Here is a 16,060-nt window from a genome sequence, read left to right as displayed (position 1 = left end):
TGTCCCTGGGGAGGGCACACGGGGACAGCGCTGACACCCCGCTCGCTGGAGTCCCTGGCTGCGGCTCCGGAGCGTCAGGGCTTGGGGCTGTCCCTTCCCGAGGAGCACACACACATCCATCACCTCCCTGAGCAACACCGGAGTGTCAGGGTTTGGGATTGTCCCTTCCCGAGAAGCACACACACATCCATCACCTCCCTGCTTCCACAGGGGAGAGGACTCGGTGGGGTCACTTGAGGATCCGGCAGCCGCAGAGCTGGAGCTGGCTCGGAGCTCAGTGTATTCTCCCCGGGGCGGGTGTTGTCCTGCCCTGCAGAACGTGAGCGTTTCCCAGCTGTGCCTGGGTTATTCCTCACGCCAGGATGAGCTGGCACAGCCACCGTGGAGGGCAAAGGAGTGGCACCAGAGTGCTTGAGTCACCCCTGGCCCCCTGAGCTGCTTACGGGAAGGGGGAGGGATGGGGTGATGCACCTGTGTCATGGCAGTTACTGAACCCCCTTTTTTATGCATTTTTTAAACTTTTTGCTTCTGTTCGGGTTTTTTTGTTTGTTTTTTGTTTTGTTTTGTGTTTTTTTTTGTTTGTTTGTTTTTTTTTTTGTGTAGGTTAGTGTAGAGGTCATGAGATATAGGGATGGGCTGGGTCTGCTGAATGATTGTGAGAATACAAAACCTGTTGGGGAGGAAACTCACTCCTGTTCCCTCCAGCCATGTCTGTGCAGGCACAGGAACACAGCCAGGGGAGTCACAGCTTGTGTCCCACCTCTGGATGGGAACAGAGGTCACTTTTATGGACAAAACATTCCTCTTTCCAGGGGACTGGGTAGTTACCTCACAACAGTTCTAATGCTGAACTCATTTGCTAGAAATGAGTTAGAAAAGGAGTTACAGGAAAATTAAGACTTTTCTTTACACTGATGGCTTTAATTGTGCTTGTTCTCCCAGGTATCTGTTAATATTTTTATAAAGAACTTGTGAGGTGTGTTGTTTGAATTTTATACATTTGTGTCTATGAAATAAAATACATGTAAATATCTCTGAAGCCTGCTTGTGTTTTATGCTTTAAAAACTTGCCATCTGGGGAATTTAAATTGTGCTTCTGTCCCTCCCAGGTGCTAAATTTTGGGTGGGCACAGGTGAGACCCCTGCCCTGGGCCAGACTGCTTTGCCCAAGCAGGATCCCAGCTCCATGAATCCTTTAAATCCCAACTGCTTGTTGGGATTCTGCTGTTTTATCCCAAACTAACTGCTGTCTGTGAGTCTGAAAATTCAGGGTGTGAAAACACAAACCTCAGCTTGGCCAAAGAAATTCCCTTTTCCCTTCATTCATCCCTGAGGAGATTGGACGCTGCACTTGGTTTAGAAATTAAAACATTTATTACAAAATACGGGAACTAAAAATCCAACTGCCATCCTGGTGGGAAGAGAAATTCGTGGGAGGGGGGTCACAGGGTGCCCTGGTCCTGCTGGGCCACATCTGCTAGCCTCATGTTGTGCCACATGAACTCGATGAAGGTGGAAGCCTGGAGCAGGCGGCTCAGCCGCTGGAAGTGGCGCTCTGCAAGGAGGGAAGGGCTCAGAGGCACAGGGGGAGGCAGCACAACAATCCAGCTCCTTGGATTGTGCAGCCAGGCTGGGAGAGCCTGGAGAAGGGAACACTCCAGGGAGACTTCCAGGGCCTAAAGGGGCTCCAGGAGAGCTGGAGAGGGACTTAGGACAAGGGATGGAGGGACAGGACACAGGGAATGGCTTCCCACTGCCAGAGGGCAGCAAGAGGTGGGATATTGGGAAGGAATTTTTCCATGTGAGGGTGCCCTGGATCCCTGGAAGTGTCCAAGGCCAGGCTGGACAGGGCTTGGAGCAGCCTAGGACAGTGGAAGGTGTCCCTGCCCATGGCAGGGGGTGGATTCACTGACCTGCCCCTTCCACCCCAAACCATTCCATGATCCCTGATCCAGGTCAGCACCTCCAGCTCACACCTGTTCCCACTGGGCCTCACCTGTGTAGGGCAGCAGGGACTCCACAGCAGATTTAATCCCCGAGAACTGCAGGAGGCTGTCGGGTGCCTCGTGCTTCAGGAGTGTTTCCATCACAGCCTGGGCCTCGTGACAGTTTCGGGAGTTGGTGTTCCACGTCACCAGGAAGGCCAGCACTGCCTCTGTGGGGGAAGGAAGCCTGGCCAGGCTGGCACACAGCAGAGCCCACACTGGGAAACATCCCTGCGTTCTCAGAGTGAGAATCCCTCAGTTCCCACACAGTCACTGAGGCTCCCCATCCCTGGAAGTGTCCAAGGCCAAGTCCTGGCCTAGTGGAAGGTGTCCCTGCCCATGGAACTGGACAACCTCCCAACCCAAACCATTCCAGGATTGTTGGATCCTAATTTCAGGTGACAAAACAAAGCTTTCTGACCTGGAAGCTTTCAGCACCTTAATCCTGCAACAAACCTTTCTGATCCTTGCGGAGCCGAACAATGTTCTCTTCCAGGTGCCTCCTCCCCTCAGGCTCCTTGAGGATGGCTGGAGAGGGAAATGAGAGCAGGGTGATGTCCCTTAGGGAAAACTGAGGCTTTCAGACTGATTATTGGACTTTGTAGCTTTGAACCAGCTGGAAGAGGTGTCCAGGAAAGGAGAGAGGGCAGGAAATGCCTTCAGAGCACGCCCTGGACTCACCCTTCACCACCGTCAACACCGTGTGAGGCCGGTCCAGGGAAATGGCCAGGCCCAGAGCTTTGAGGTACCTCTTCTCATGGAGAAGGTTAGAAAGCTCTTGCTCTCTGGAAAACAAATCAGGGGCAAGAGTGAGACAATCTTTGGCTGGCAGAAAAAACCAAAACTACACAAAAAGCAGCAGATTTGGCAGTGACAGTTAAGAAGTCCGTGGTGCTCATCAATAAAAGCCTCAATTTCCTCATTCCAATACTGGGATCAGGTGGAGCAGGATGGCTCCAGGTGTGGACATTCCACTGCACAGTTTGCCTTTCACAGCTCTTTATGGCACAAGATCAACTCACTTCATAATCTGCTCCTCCTGTTTAGCCTGTGCTTCTTTCTCCTCAATTTCAGTCACATCCTATTAAAAAAAAAAAAAAAAAAAACCAACAGGATAAAACTTTTATCAAATCCTGCTTTAATACAGAAGGGTTTTGATTTAGCCATCAAATGATTTGGAGACCAGTTTCTGCAGCAAAATCTCAGGGTCAAGTAACTGAAATGTTAAATCCAGCAATTTCCAACTTCCCTCCAAAGCTCCAAAGAAATACAGAATGGACAAAAAAATAACCCCAAACGCCAAGATCAGCCTTGTTGAACTGATTTCAAATGGCAGAAAAGGTGAAGAACATGAAAAACAAACCACTGAGACCCTGAGCTCCCCAATGACCCCTATTGTTAACCCAGGGAGGAACCAAGCCCTGTGCTGTACCTGCCACAGGGTGATGCAGGAGTCACTGGAGGCTGTCACAACCATGTCATCCTTCTTGTTGGAGTGAAGGCCCCAGATTTTATCTTCATGACCGTCCAGTGTTTTCACACACTCGTTTGTTTTAATTGTCCAGAGCTTTAAGAGACCGTCAGATCCACTTTTGGAAGAGAAACACAACAGAAAGAATCACTGGACAGATCCATTCTTGCTGTCCCACCTTGAATATCAGATGAAATTATCCCACTCCAATTCCTTCCAAACAGGAGCAGAGTTAAAAAATGTGGAGGGCAAGATGCACCCTTAGCTTTGTCTACTGTGTTTGTCCCAACCCAGCACAGCAGCCACATGGAATCCATGGAACAACTGCAGAAGCGGAAGATTAAACTAACCTCTACAGAAAGCCTGGCCTAAACATGGCATCTTCCCATAAATCTTTCTAAATATTCTTTGGACACAAGACTGATCCCTCTTGGTGCTGCTGCTGAGCTCAGATATTCCCTCAATTCTGGAATCTCCCCAGATCCCTGGGCAGGCACAAACCTGCTGAGCAGCTGAGCCCCTCTGCTCACAAAGATGATCTTCAGCACTGAGGCATCGTGGCCTTCAAAGGTCTGCAAAACAGAAAGGAAGCTCAGCAGTGCCAGAGCCTCTGCCAGGCCTTTGGAGAGACCCAAAAGGATCCGATTCACTCATAAAGCCCAAAGAAATAAGCTCCAAGTTTTTGGGAGGATCCTTAAGGAACCCCAAGGTTTTGCCCAGGGCAAGAGGTGAAGTTCTCATCACCTTCAGACAGCTGAAGTCCCGAAGTCCCCAAAGCTTCAGGGTCCCATCAGCCGAGGAGGTGGCCAAGACCTGATCCATGGGGGAGAACTGCACACACCAGATGCCACGTTTGTGCCCGGAGAAAACCCCCAGGAGGGAGCAGTCAGAGCAGGACCACAGCTTGGCCAGGCGGTCCTGCGAGCCCGTGGCCAGCAGTTTGTCATTGGGGGACACTGCCACGCTGTTGATGTCCTGGGGAAGCCAAAACAGGAGGAGAAACAGGGTCAGACCTCAGCTCTGGGTGTGAGATATAGAACAGAGGCTGCAGCATAGGAGGGAGACTGAAGCACTGAAAGATCAGGTGGGGCTGTACCTTGTCATGGCCCCTCTCAGTGACCCTGGCATGGAGGGGCTCTGGACTGGAGATCAAGGCTGCTTTTGCTTTGGAAGTCAGGGATTCCGGGATGTTCCAGATCTTGATGGTGCAGTCCTGGCTGCTGGTCACTACAAAGCTTTCCTTCAGCCTGAAAGGAATGGAACCGTGAAACAGTTCAGGGGGCTCCTCCTCCCTGACTGGGATCTCCACACTCAGCCACTGCTGGGAGGTGGAAAAGTGGATTCATGGCTTTCCAAGCTCCTTCATTTCAAAGCGACTCCCCCATCCCTGGCAGTATCCAAGGCCAGGCTGGACAGTGGAAGGTGTCCCTGCCCATGGCACGGGGTGGCACTAGGTGAGATTTAAGGTCCCTTCCAACCCAAACCACGCCATTATCCCTTCACACAAGAAGCTGGGAGCAGGGATGAGGAGCAGCACAGCTAGGAGGGGGGACTGCACCCACCAGGACACTCCCCTCACTCCCTCCCTCCCCCAGGTGTGTGTTACCTGGAGCAGGCGACAGCGCCCACGCCGTGGGCATGGCCCAGGCCCTGGGCCACACAGGTCACCCTGCCAGCCCTGCCCATCCGCCACACACGGATGCTTCTGTCCTGGGGGGGGAAAAGGACAGAAATCCCTGAGTTTTCTGGGAAGTCAGCAGTTCCCTGTGCTTTCATCACATCCCTGAGCCCGAATGGTGCCTGATGTTCCTGCTTGAACTTTCATCTTTGTCACAGCAGGTGACAGGATCAGCCCCCACTCCGAGGCACCAGCATGGAGGTTGTATCAACCATTTTTTCTGGTTGTATCAGAGTTTTATTTTTGTGTCTATCAGGGCTCTTGGCACCTTTCCTCCCATCAGTCTCACACTAACAACTTTTCTGAACTCTAACACCTTCTCCTTTGGAGAAAGAAACATCTCCTTCAGGCCAATAAAATACAACCAATTTTCCCAGGGACAATGTTAAAAAGGGATAGTGGGAGAACCTTGTGTTTGAGGCATGCAGCAGACAGCGATTGTATGAACAAAAAGCCCTTTCTGGAGTTCCAAAAGTAATACAATTCTGCCCACAAGGATCACTAGGAAAGAAGAGTTTCATTAAATGGAGAACAGTGACACACCTTGGCACTGGTGACAAACATCAGGCCCTTCCTGAAGACATCCAAAGCCAGGATTGTTTCTAAACAGAAGAAATAAAAGCTGGTGGGTGCAGAGCAATGCTGAGATGGGACAACAGAAGGGGGTGAGTTAATGAGCCCAGTGCTTAATGAGCCCAGTTAATGAGACACGGGACAGGTCTGGGACACGATTGAGCCTGTCACACACCTGAACCTTCAGCTGCAATTTACACTGATCTCACTGCCAGGGACGGGGACAGTGGGACACATCCTCTCCCCACACAACTCCCAAACCTGCTGTGATGCTGCTGCACCAAGAACTCAAGGACTTCTCCCCCCAGGAGAGTTCCAGGAGAAGCTGGATAAAGGAAGAGCTGCCCAAGTCCCCCCAGGCCAGAAATGTCACACACCTGTGTGGCCATACAGGATCTGGCAGTGGGACGTTGCCAGCTCAAACACTTTCAGCTGGGGGCTGTTGGTGGCCACAACAATGTGAGAGTCACCAGGGCCCAGGAACTTCACATCCAGAACCTCCTCGTTGTATCCTGCGAGCTGCAATGGAAACAGTCCAAGGGGGAAAAGGCAAGGTGGGAATGGCTGGTTTTCATTTCACACTGGGTATAAAACACACAGGAGGCATCTCTGGCTAAGTCTGTTCTGCTTTCTCGTTCCTGTGATGGTCTCTGGGCGACATTCCCCCAGACCAGTGGAATTCTCTGGCACCACGGGACAATTCCAGAGCAGGCTGGAGTCAAGGGCAAAGCTCTTTCAGAAGCAAAGCTGCTCCTGAATAAAGGGAAAGGGAGGCTGAGGGTTTATCACCTGCTTCCTGAGCTGGAGGGTTTGAGCATCATAGAAGACGATGTTGTGCTCCACAGACACAGTGAGGATCTCATTCCTGGCGGGGACAAACTGGCACTGGGAGAGGCTGCGCTCGCTGGGCTCCTCCTGCAGCGCGAAGGGCACAGGCTGGGTGTGCACACAGGCAGCTGTGGCCACGTCCCACACCCTCAGGATGCCTGGAAAAGCAGGAGAAATCATGGCAGAGCCACTGCTTTACACGGTGGATGTCCAAGGAATGTCATCCAAACCACGCTGGGAAAAGCCATGCAGCTCCAAGGCGAGGCTGGGCAGGATCCAGAGGCTGGAAAAGCCTCAAAGTTTTGCTTTTTCAGTGCAAATCAAACTCATCGAGTTGGAAAACAGAGATAAATGTGTTTGAGTATTAAATGGATCAGACTGTGACTGCTCCATCCTGCTCACCCAGGCTCCGCTCTCCACCCAAGGCTTCTGCCACATGGAGAACACACAGCCCAGGAATAACAGCAGTTATCGTGCCACCCCTCGGGCTCCAAAAGTGACGCTCACCTTTGCTGCCAGCTGTGACAAAGTGCAGCCCTTTTTTCTTCACACCCAGCTGAGAGAAATCTCCATCCTCAGGCAACAACACAGCGGCTTCCACGGTCTGCAAGAGTCAGAGAGGCACAGAACCAGAGCTGAAAGCCCCTGGGAAGGGAGAGAAACCTGATTTCATAATGTACAGACCCCAAAGAGGAAGATCATGGCCTAGAAACTACAGAGAACCTCAAAGGAAGAAACAAAAAGCAGTTTCACCTCGTAGACAGGGACAGTCCTTTTGCTCTGCCTGGTTTCCAGGTCCCAGACCATGCAGATCTTGTCACGGCCAGAGCTGCAGATGAAAAGCTCAGTTTTACTCCTAAATCTGTTCAGTTTGGGTCTGGGTGCAAATTTGGCACTGTGGGAGCTCAACATCTGTCCAGAGAGGCCATGGGAGGGAGAGCAGCAGCATGCCCTGTGCCAGCACAGGATATTCCCAGAAACACAGGCAGGCTGGATGGGGCTTGGAGCACCCTGGGACAGTGGGAGATGTCCCTGTCCATGGCAGGAGTGGCACTGGATGGGCTTTAAGGACCTTTCCAAACCAAACCACTCCACAATTCCAATGCACAGGTGCTGACACCCACTGAGCACTTGCAGCACCCCTTTCCCTCACAGCAGAACCTGCCCAGAGCCTCCAGCATCCCCCAGTCGTGCAGGAGGTGAAGGAGGGAGGTGAAAGCCCTACCAGGAGGTACCTCAGGAGGGTGTTCCCTTCTGCAAAGGCCAGCGAGGTGACAGCACTGAAGTGCCCGTCCAGCAGTGCCACACATTTGCTGGACCTCAGGTCCCAGATGCGGATCTTGTAATCGATGGAGGAGGAGAGCAGCTGCAGGCGGGACATGTCGGGGTGGAACTCCACCAGGCTGGGCAGGAGGAGAGAGACAGCACAGGAATGAGCCACCCAACCTTCAAATAATGCACATCCCACAGCAGCACAGGTCGGATGAGCTGGGAGCACCCTGGGCTAGTGGGAGGTGTCCCTGCCCAACAGTTCGGTGATTCCATGAAAATTCTTGACCAAACTGTTTCCTCTGTGGGCAGAATCAGCCAAACCCTGCTCTCAAAAGCCAGGAAGAGCCCAGAACCCACTTGGAATGGACCTTCATTATTCCATTAACTCAAGAATTCCCCATGAATCCCAGCATCCCAGCACGGCCAGGCACTGACAGACAGGACTCGCCCTTACTGTACCACTCCAGAGGATCCTTTCAGGTTGTGTGTGCAGTAGTGTTTGACCATATCCCACACCTTAATGGTGCTGTCACAGCCACCTGGGGAGAGAAGGACAGCAGGGAATTGTAACCCTGCTTCATGCCTGACACGTTTTGGTTACAGAAAATTCCCTGGGAAAGGAATTTCAGAAACCAAAACATGTCAGGCATGAGCCAGGGCTACGGGGAATGAACTCCGGAGGAGAGAGCGCCGTGACAAGTCCAGCAGATCTCTGGACTGGACACAGCCCTGCCCCTGCCCTCGGGAGGTCACCCAGGGGTCACCCCTACCTGTGGCCAGCAGGGTGGCTGTGGGGTCGAAGGCCATGGTGGCCACGGGCGCGCTGTGCACGGCTCTCCAGCTGCGCTCACAGCTGCGCTCCCGCCAGCGCCACCGCCGCAGCAGCAGCGCCCGGCTCCCTGTCACCAGCACCTGGGGACAGCAGGGACAGGGGGGACGCTGTTTGACACCACAACCATGCAGGCTCCGAGGTTCAGAGAGGCTGAAAATGGCTCCTTTATTTTTGGGATGTGTTGTGGGGTTTTTTTTTATACTATTCTATGTCAATTCGATTGGCGAAACAAAGACAAACCTCTTCAAAATCACATTGGTCAGAGCAGAGGGACATCAAGAAGTCCCTCCAAGGAAATGGAATGAATAACAAAGCTACAGTTATAAAAACATTTGTCCTGTTTACAGAAAATTTCCTGAAAAAAGAATTTCAGAAAACCAAAACACCTCAGGCGTGGAACCAGGGCTACACCAATAACCACACACTCACTCATTGGGGTACACAGGACAGAGAGCAGATTTAACAGATTTAATTAGCACAGCCAGTTTGATCACCTTGGCAAGAACAAACAGAACTTAGAAGGTTACATGAAGAACTGGATTAAGTCTGGTGACGGGGAAAGGAGATTGAATCGACTTCTGCAAGTAAGATATGTTGTAAAATGTAAGAGTTTTGTCTGTGTGGTGTTTAACCTAATCATTGTAGTAAAAAATTACTGGCCTTCCTAGGATAGTATAGAAGCATTTGGAAATCTCAGTGAAAATGAATTCTGACTGATTAGCAAATCAGTCTTCCTGTCCCTCTCAGTCCTCGATACTGACGTGGTTTGGGTTTCTGTCAGCCCCACACAGCCCAGGAGCTGCTGGTGGAGCTCAGGCTCTGAGTCTGACCCACAGGGAAGGTTCAGGGGGATCTCACAAGGCATGGAATAGAACCATGGAGTGTCCCCAGTTGGAAAAGATGCACAAGGATCATGGAGTCCCAGCCGTGACCCTGCAGACACCCCGAAATCCCCCCCATTCCTGGCCCAGGCTGCTCAGGGCCCCCAGCACAAACCCACCTCATCATCAGGGCTGAGCACGAATGCTGTGACATCCTCTTCCTCATCCTGGGAAGACAGCAGGGAAATCCCACAGTTAAAGCATCCCCGGAGAGATCTCGGGGCTGCCTTCCCCACGCGGCTCTGCCGACAGCGAGCACAGCTCGGGGACCACCCAAACCCCGCGTCTGGGTCCGTTCCCGCCCTCCCTGCGCTCCTCGCTCCCGGGACCTTTATATCCGCAGTGAGAAAACCCTCCGGGAGCGGCGGAAAACGCTCAGGAGAGGCCGCTCCCCGTCACCTGCTGCAGGCTGTGCAGGAGCGCTCCCGTTCCCACATCGATGACGTTCACTTTGCTCCCGCAGGGGCAGAACATGAATTTCCCATCCCGGCTTATCTGCACAAAGATCGGGAACAGGAAGGTTAGGGCCAGGAGGCGCGACATTGCCAGATGTCCCTCCAGAGCTGGGATTACCTGGATTCGCCCTCCTTTGTAGAACGGCTCGATCTTCCGCGTCGCGGCGTAGCTGGAAGGGAAAAAGACGCGGGGAGAGGCCCCGTTAAAGCGGAGTGGCGGCGGCCCGGGGGCTCCGGCCGGGCGGCCCGGCCAGACCCAGCCCCTCGCTCGCCCTCGCAGCCCCGGCCTGGTCCCGCCGGTCCCTCACTTGCTCTTGAAGCGCACGGGGACGGCGGCGGCGGCGGCCGGGTCCGTGTCCGCCATGGCCACGGCCCACGTGCTTCCGGCGGCACTGCCGGGAAGTGAGGGAACACTTCCGGCCCCCTCCGGTGACGTACCGAGAGGGCGCCACCGGTGCCACGCGGGGCTCGGAGTGGCTCCGGAGAACGGGATGGAAACTCCCGGTTCCTCCGGGACACCGCCACAGCCCCGCTCCGGAGCCGCTCCCGCGCTGCAGCTTCTCTGTAATCCAGAGCGATCCCCAGCAAAACCGCCCCTGCCCGACCCGAGGAAGCGATAGCCGGGTCCGGCCACAGCGTAAAGCAGGATGTTCACACTTAGAAAGGAGACGCTTCATCTTTTAAACATTTTATCTTTTATTGCACATCAAAATACAAAAGGGAATCGTTTTCAGGAGTGACTCCCGAGTCGCTGTCCATCGCAGCATCCCCGTGCTCTTCGCAGCTCCTCCGGGGAAGGGATCGCCGCGGCTCTCAGCGGCCAGGAACGGCACCTGGTGCAGGAGAACCAAGCCCTGAGGAACAGCCCCCACAGCCCCTCACTGCCGGTACCCGCCGCCCACGGGGCTTATGGGAACATGGGTTTCATTGCCCACACACACGGCCGTGGGCAATAAGCTTAATGTTCCCGATGCTATGGGCGCCGTTATCTCACCCGGGGCCACCGGCAGACCCCGAATGATTTTCAGACCGCGCCGGGCGCTACCGCAGCCCCCAGGGCGCCTTCCCGGGACGCTCCCTGCGCACCCCACCCGTCCAGCACCATAACCACTTCCCAGGAGAGCCTTATAAAGGCTAAAGGCGCACGGAAGGAGGGAGATGGAGCAGTGCCATCCCGCTCACGAATGCCCACAGCTCCTCACCTGCCGCCGCCCCGCCGCGCTCTGAGGGCTCGGGCCGTGCGCGCCGCTGTATGGCGTGAGCCGCGGCCGCCCCGCGCTCTGTACAATCCACCATAAACCGCCGATTCCAGTCCAAAGTGTATTCCTCATTCAGCCCGCGGGGCCGGCGCTGCTCTCGCGAGATGCCCGCGCACTATAAATAGCGGGCGGTTCCAGAGCGCGGCCTTCTACGCTAGGGATCACGTAAGTATGGCGAGAGCAATGGCGGCGGCGCGGCCCTGTCCGGCGCCATCCGGCGCCATCCGCGGCCCGCCTGATATCCCGCTTTGTTCCAGCAAATGGCGGACGACGCCGGTGCTGCGGGAGGAGCGGGAGCGGCCCGCGGGGGCTTCCGCGGTGGATTCGGGACCGGGCTGCGGGGCCGCGGGCGCGGCCGCGGGAGGGGCCGCGGGAGAGGCCGCGGAGCCCGCGGAGGGAAAGCCGAGGACAAGGAGGTGAGCGGGGAGCCGGGGACGGCGGTGCCGGCAGCCCCCGGGATGGGGCGGCAGGGCCGGGGCCCGGCGGGTGCTGGCACCTGGTGACTTTTGTCCATCGATTTCTTTGCCAGTGGATTCCTGTCACCAAACTCGGCCGCCTGGTCAAGGATATGAAGATCAAGTCTCTTGAGGAGATTTATCTCTTCTCGCTTCCCATCAAGGTGAGTTGTTGTGGACCTAAAAGTGATGGGTTAGGGAGATGCTCCAAGGGGTGGAGCCGGGCAGGGAGAGCAGGGCTTGTTCCCCTGGGGAGACCTCAGAGCCTAAAGGGGCTCCAGGAGAGCTGGGATAGGGTCAGATGGGATATTGGGAAGGAGGATTCCATGGTTTCTGTGTGCTCAGTGCCTGACTCCTGCAGGAGTCGGAGATCATCGATTTCTTCCTGGGCTCCTCGCTGAAGGATGAGGTGCTGAAGATTATGCCTGTGCAGAAACAGACCCGGGCTGGGCAGCGCACCAGGTTCAAGGTAATCCTGTTTTTCTGGATCTTCCTGTTCACAACTTCCCTCCTGTATTTTTAGTGTTGTTTGAATCACTCTGAATCCCTTTTACTGTCACATCAAGTAAATAAATATTTCGCTGTGAGGATCATTAGTTGTCTGTTAAATGTATTAACTTTTAAAATGTTAGTGACGTGTGCAGATGTTCCTTGAAGTAGCACTGGCCCAAAAGTTGGACTGCAAGACTCTTAAACTTCCTTTTAAGCAGAGTCTTCTGACACTGCAAAACTCAGTTGTTGTTCCAAAGCAGCGTTGGGTTTTCAGGGAGAAGTTCTGGGTATAAAGAGGGAACACTGTAGGGAAATCATGGGGAGTTCTTTCTGACCAGTGTGAGGCTGTAGCAAGGAATTGAATCTCAGTGATTCTGACTGAAGGATGAACTCTGAGGAGGAAAATGGGTTTTGTGATCCGTGTGTAAAGTTTGGGGGTGAGCTGTGAGTTCTGCTGAGCACACGCCACCCTGGAGGGAGCAGTGAAAACTCCCCTTTCCTACAGGCGTTTGTGGCCATCGGGGACTACAACGGCCACGTGGGGCTGGGGGTGAAGTGCTCCAAGGAGGTGGCCACGGCCATCCGCGGTGCCATCATCCTGGCCAAGCTGTCCATCGTGCCCGTGCGCCGCGGCTACTGGGGCAACAAGATCGGGAAGCCGCACACAGTGCCCTGCAAGGTGAGTGTCCGCTGCTGGGCTAGGGCTGACCGTGCTCAGGGCTGCGTTCTGGGGCTGTGTGACCCGCCGTATCCCTGCTGTGTCCTTGCAGGTGACGGGGCGCTGCGGCTCGGTGCTGGTGCGCCTGATCCCGGCTCCCCGCGGCACCGGGATCGTGTCGGCCCCTGTCCCCAAGAAGCTGCTGATGATGGCCGGCATCGATGACTGCTACACGTCAGCGCGGGGCTGCACGGCCACGCTCGGCAACTTTGGTGAGTCGGGCTGGCACTGGGCGAAACGGCCACTGCTGGGATACAGCACCTGTGTTTTGTAAGGGTTTGTGCCTTCAGTAGCACAGTCCTGCTGCAGGTTCTGTCAAAGTTAATCACAGGAATGGTTAATTTCTGTTAATCACCTGTGGGCTCCTGAATCTCCCAATCTGCGCGATTGCACTTGTGTGCCGTAGTGTAATTGTCGTAACTGGAGAGAGAGAGAAACATGAGTTTTGTGGGTTCATCAGAGAGGCCCTTCCATGGTCTCCCTGGTCCTTTCAAAATTCCACATTTTCCTAACTGGGGGATATTCGAGAGCTGTGGGTTGGTTCTGCAGCATATGACAGTGTGTGACATCTCTCCGCAGCCAAAGCCACCTTCGATGCCATCTCCAAAACCTACAGCTACCTGACTCCTGACCTCTGGAAAGAGACTGTCTTCACCAAGTCTCCTTACCAGGTGAGACCATTTTGGTAACTTGCAGCTCCAACCTTACCCTTCTTGCCCCCAAAATTTCAGATTTCTGTACCCAAAGATTTGGTAGCTGTAAAGTTGAGCCACCAGGGATGGGTGGGAGGTGGTGCTGAGGAACCCATGAGAGGGGGTTTGAGGGAATAACCCGCTGTTGGTGTTCCTTGCAGGAGTTCACTGATCATCTGGCCAAGACCCACACAAGAGTGTCGGTGCAGAGGACCCAGGCAGCCGCCGTGGCCACCACCTGAGCGGGTTTTGTACGGGAATAAAGTGATCAGAGAACCAGGAATTGCTGCTTGGTGTGATTGGGGGTTGGTGGGTTAAACCATGGGATGGGCTGGATCTTTAGTCAGACTGAGAGAATTCTGACCCAGGGCAGAGCAGCACACACCAGAGGGCAAACCCCAATACTGGCATCCCCAAGTGCCTGGAGCTGAGGGCTTGCAGAGCTCTTCAAAGAACAAATACAGATCCCAACTGTACAGATGTCTGTTTATTGTGGAGGCCAGCAGCACCAGAGGTCAAGGAAGCAACATGCACTGGGATACCAGCACCATGGAGGGAGGAACTTTTACAGCTCTACTGCTTTTCTTGTGCTGCTTTCCTCTCCTCCATCATCCTATGCTTCTGCTTCATCAGGCAGGTCCGTGCATTGCCATGGTAACCCAGATCACCGTCTGAAAAAGAAAGGAAATGCCTGAGCATTGCCTCGCACCAGCCTGTGCTCCATGAGGAGTGTGGGACGTGGTTTCAGACCCCCCTTCCCTGGGTTTAGAACCCTTTCCCTGTGTGCTGCTGCCACACTCACATCTGTCCTGGTAGGCCTTGGTGACCTGTGCCAGCAGCTCCATCTCCTTGGCACAGTTCTGGAACTGGTTGGGCCCTTCCCTGTGCTTGCACGCAGCCATCCTTTCCCGGACTATCTCCACGATTTCCTGATCAACCATCCTGCGGGAAAGATGGGGAGGAATGCAGCAGCAGCCATGAGATGGCAGAAAAGCTGAACCAAGGGGTGAGGGCAGCCTGTGGAATGTCCGCTCTGGCATTTTCAGGGTCCTGGTCCCTAATGCCACCTTGCCCAGATGTGCTGCAGGGCCAGCAGGACACTGATGTGTGATGGGGTGGGCTGGAGGTGCTGCCTCAAGCACCGCAGCATCAAAACGCTGCAGATCCCAGAGCTCTGCTCTGCTGTGACCTCGCCTGGGGACAGTGCAGGGGCAGCCATACCTGTCCCTCCTCCACTGAGCCTCGGCCTCGTAGTAGCACAGGTAGTCACCCTCCAGGCACTCGCTCAGGTCAGGCACACGGCGGAACTTCTGGTGGTAGTAGTAGAACTTGTTCTTGCCTTGCAGCCGCTCGATCAGCTCTGCGGAGAGAGCCTTGTCACACAGCCCGGCCCCAGCCCCGAGGGACAGCACAGCCCCCGTGCTGGCACTGCCCGCTGCCCCCTTCCCAGGCTGCAGCACTGGGGCCATTACTGTGTCCAGCTCATGCCCAGCTGTGTGTCTGTCCCTCTGTGCCGTGTCCCGTGTCCTGTCCACACCATGTATTTCTCTGTGTCCCGGTGTCCTGTCCCTCTGCCGGCGCTGTCACTGTCAGGACCAGTGTCCCCGTGTCCTTGCGTGTGCCCTTTGCCTGTCCAGGTGCCCGTGTCCTCACGCCCTTACCCCATGCCCCGGTGTGCCCATCCCGGTGTCCCCGTCCCCGCGTCGACGCTCAACTCCCACGGGCAGGGGACGGGGGTACGGAGGGAGGGTCTCGATCCGCCGGTACCTCGGACGAAGGTGACGGGCGCGTCGAAGACATAGTTGAAGGCGGTCTGGAAGTAGTTGACGGGGTTGGGCACCGACGTGGTCCTCTCGGAGACCGGGGTGCGGGTCGGCGGTACCTTGTACGCCTCCCAGTCGTGATCCTCCGGCATCGCGGCGGCGGCGGGGAAAGATGGCGGTGACCCCTGAGGGGGCGGGAGCGCGGCAATATGGCGGCGACCCTTGAGGGGGCCGGGCGCGGGGATGTGGCGGCGGCCCCGGGGCACGCCGGGAGCTGTAGTCCGCATGTCCCTCATCCCTGAGGGGATCCCGGAGCCCTGTGAGGGGATCCCAGAACCCCGGGAAGGGTCGGGTTGGAAGAGCCCACAGCGTGTCCTGTCTGTCCCACCTCCCTGCTCAGCAAGGGCATCCCGCAGCGCATGGCGCAGGACTGTGAGCAGATGGCTTTGGGACACCCCCGGTGAGGGAGATTCCGCACCCTCTGTGGGATCTGTGCTCGGCCGCTGCACAGGGATAAAGTTCTGCCTCATGTCCGGGTGGAAATTCCTGGGATTAGCTCCTGCCCGTTCCTCTGGTGCCATTGCTGGGTCCCCAAAGCAGAGCCTGGTCCCTGCTCGGAGCCCTCCCTGCGCACAGGGACACGCAGGGCTGAGGGCCCCTCTCATCCCTGTCCACGGCAAGAGTTGGGACTGGATGATTTTTAATG

At 55.3% G+C, this 16,060-nt stretch overlaps 3 protein-coding genes and 2 non-coding genes across 5 annotated transcripts; 2 read left to right on the top strand and 3 right to left on the bottom strand.

Moving 5' to 3' along the window:
* Positions 1-1,337: 1,337 nt before the first annotated feature.
* TBL3 (transducin beta like 3) lies at positions 1,338-10,353 on the bottom strand. Its single transcript, XM_066197838.1, has 22 exons — positions 10,284-10,353; positions 10,094-10,145; positions 9,920-10,015; positions 9,640-9,687; positions 8,578-8,719; positions 8,262-8,346; positions 7,771-7,938; positions 7,289-7,364; positions 7,043-7,139; positions 6,497-6,693; positions 6,085-6,226; positions 5,678-5,736; positions 5,063-5,166; positions 4,553-4,703; positions 4,201-4,431; positions 3,958-4,028; positions 3,418-3,574; positions 3,008-3,066; positions 2,667-2,770; positions 2,442-2,513; positions 1,997-2,155; positions 1,338-1,555 (listed from the first exon to the last, which is right to left on the bottom strand). Exons 1-22 carry the CDS (start codon positions 10,337-10,339, stop codon positions 1,443-1,445), a joined length of 2,439 nt encoding a protein of 812 aa, XP_066053935.1. The 5' UTR covers positions 10,340-10,353; the 3' UTR covers positions 1,338-1,442.
* A 527-nt stretch (positions 10,354-10,880) lies between these two features.
* On the bottom strand, positions 10,881-11,008 carry LOC136298096 (small nucleolar RNA ACA64). The gene has a single exon (XR_010723265.1). It is a non-coding gene; the product is annotated as a small nucleolar RNA ACA64 (small nucleolar RNA).
* Positions 11,009-11,468: 460 nt separating this feature from the next.
* Positions 11,469-13,874, top strand: RPS2 (ribosomal protein S2). Its single transcript, XM_066197861.1, has 7 exons — positions 11,469-11,650; positions 11,764-11,853; positions 12,051-12,158; positions 12,687-12,860; positions 12,952-13,111; positions 13,479-13,570; positions 13,753-13,874. The coding sequence occupies exons 1-7, from the start codon at positions 11,495-11,497 to the stop codon at positions 13,831-13,833; spliced, it is 861 nt and encodes a 286-aa protein (XP_066053958.1). The 5' UTR covers positions 11,469-11,494; the 3' UTR covers positions 13,834-13,874.
* LOC136298095 (small nucleolar RNA SNORA64/SNORA10 family) lies at positions 13,268-13,405 on the top strand. The gene has a single exon (XR_010723264.1). It is a non-coding gene; the product is annotated as a small nucleolar RNA SNORA64/SNORA10 family (small nucleolar RNA).
* Positions 13,875-14,058: 184 nt separating the features above from the next.
* On the bottom strand, positions 14,059-15,558 carry NDUFB10 (NADH:ubiquinone oxidoreductase subunit B10). Its single transcript, XM_066197868.1, has 4 exons — positions 15,359-15,558; positions 14,813-14,951; positions 14,394-14,533; positions 14,059-14,262 (listed from the first exon to the last, which is right to left on the bottom strand). The coding sequence occupies exons 1-4, from the start codon at positions 15,504-15,506 to the stop codon at positions 14,165-14,167; spliced, it is 525 nt and encodes a 174-aa protein (XP_066053965.1). The 5' UTR covers positions 15,507-15,558; the 3' UTR covers positions 14,059-14,164.
* Positions 15,559-16,060: the final 502 nt, after the last annotated feature.

Source organism: Chamaea fasciata, unplaced genomic scaffold (genome assembly GCF_029207755.1).
Source record: "Chamaea fasciata isolate MVZ Bird 193981 ecotype frontalis unplaced genomic scaffold, bChaFas1.0.hap1 SCAF_16, whole genome shotgun sequence".
Taxonomy (NCBI): Eukaryota; Metazoa; Chordata; class Aves; order Passeriformes; family Sylviidae; genus Chamaea; species Chamaea fasciata.
The sequence above is the reverse complement of the archived record's forward strand: the minus strand, read 5'-3'. Positions and strand labels throughout refer to the sequence as shown.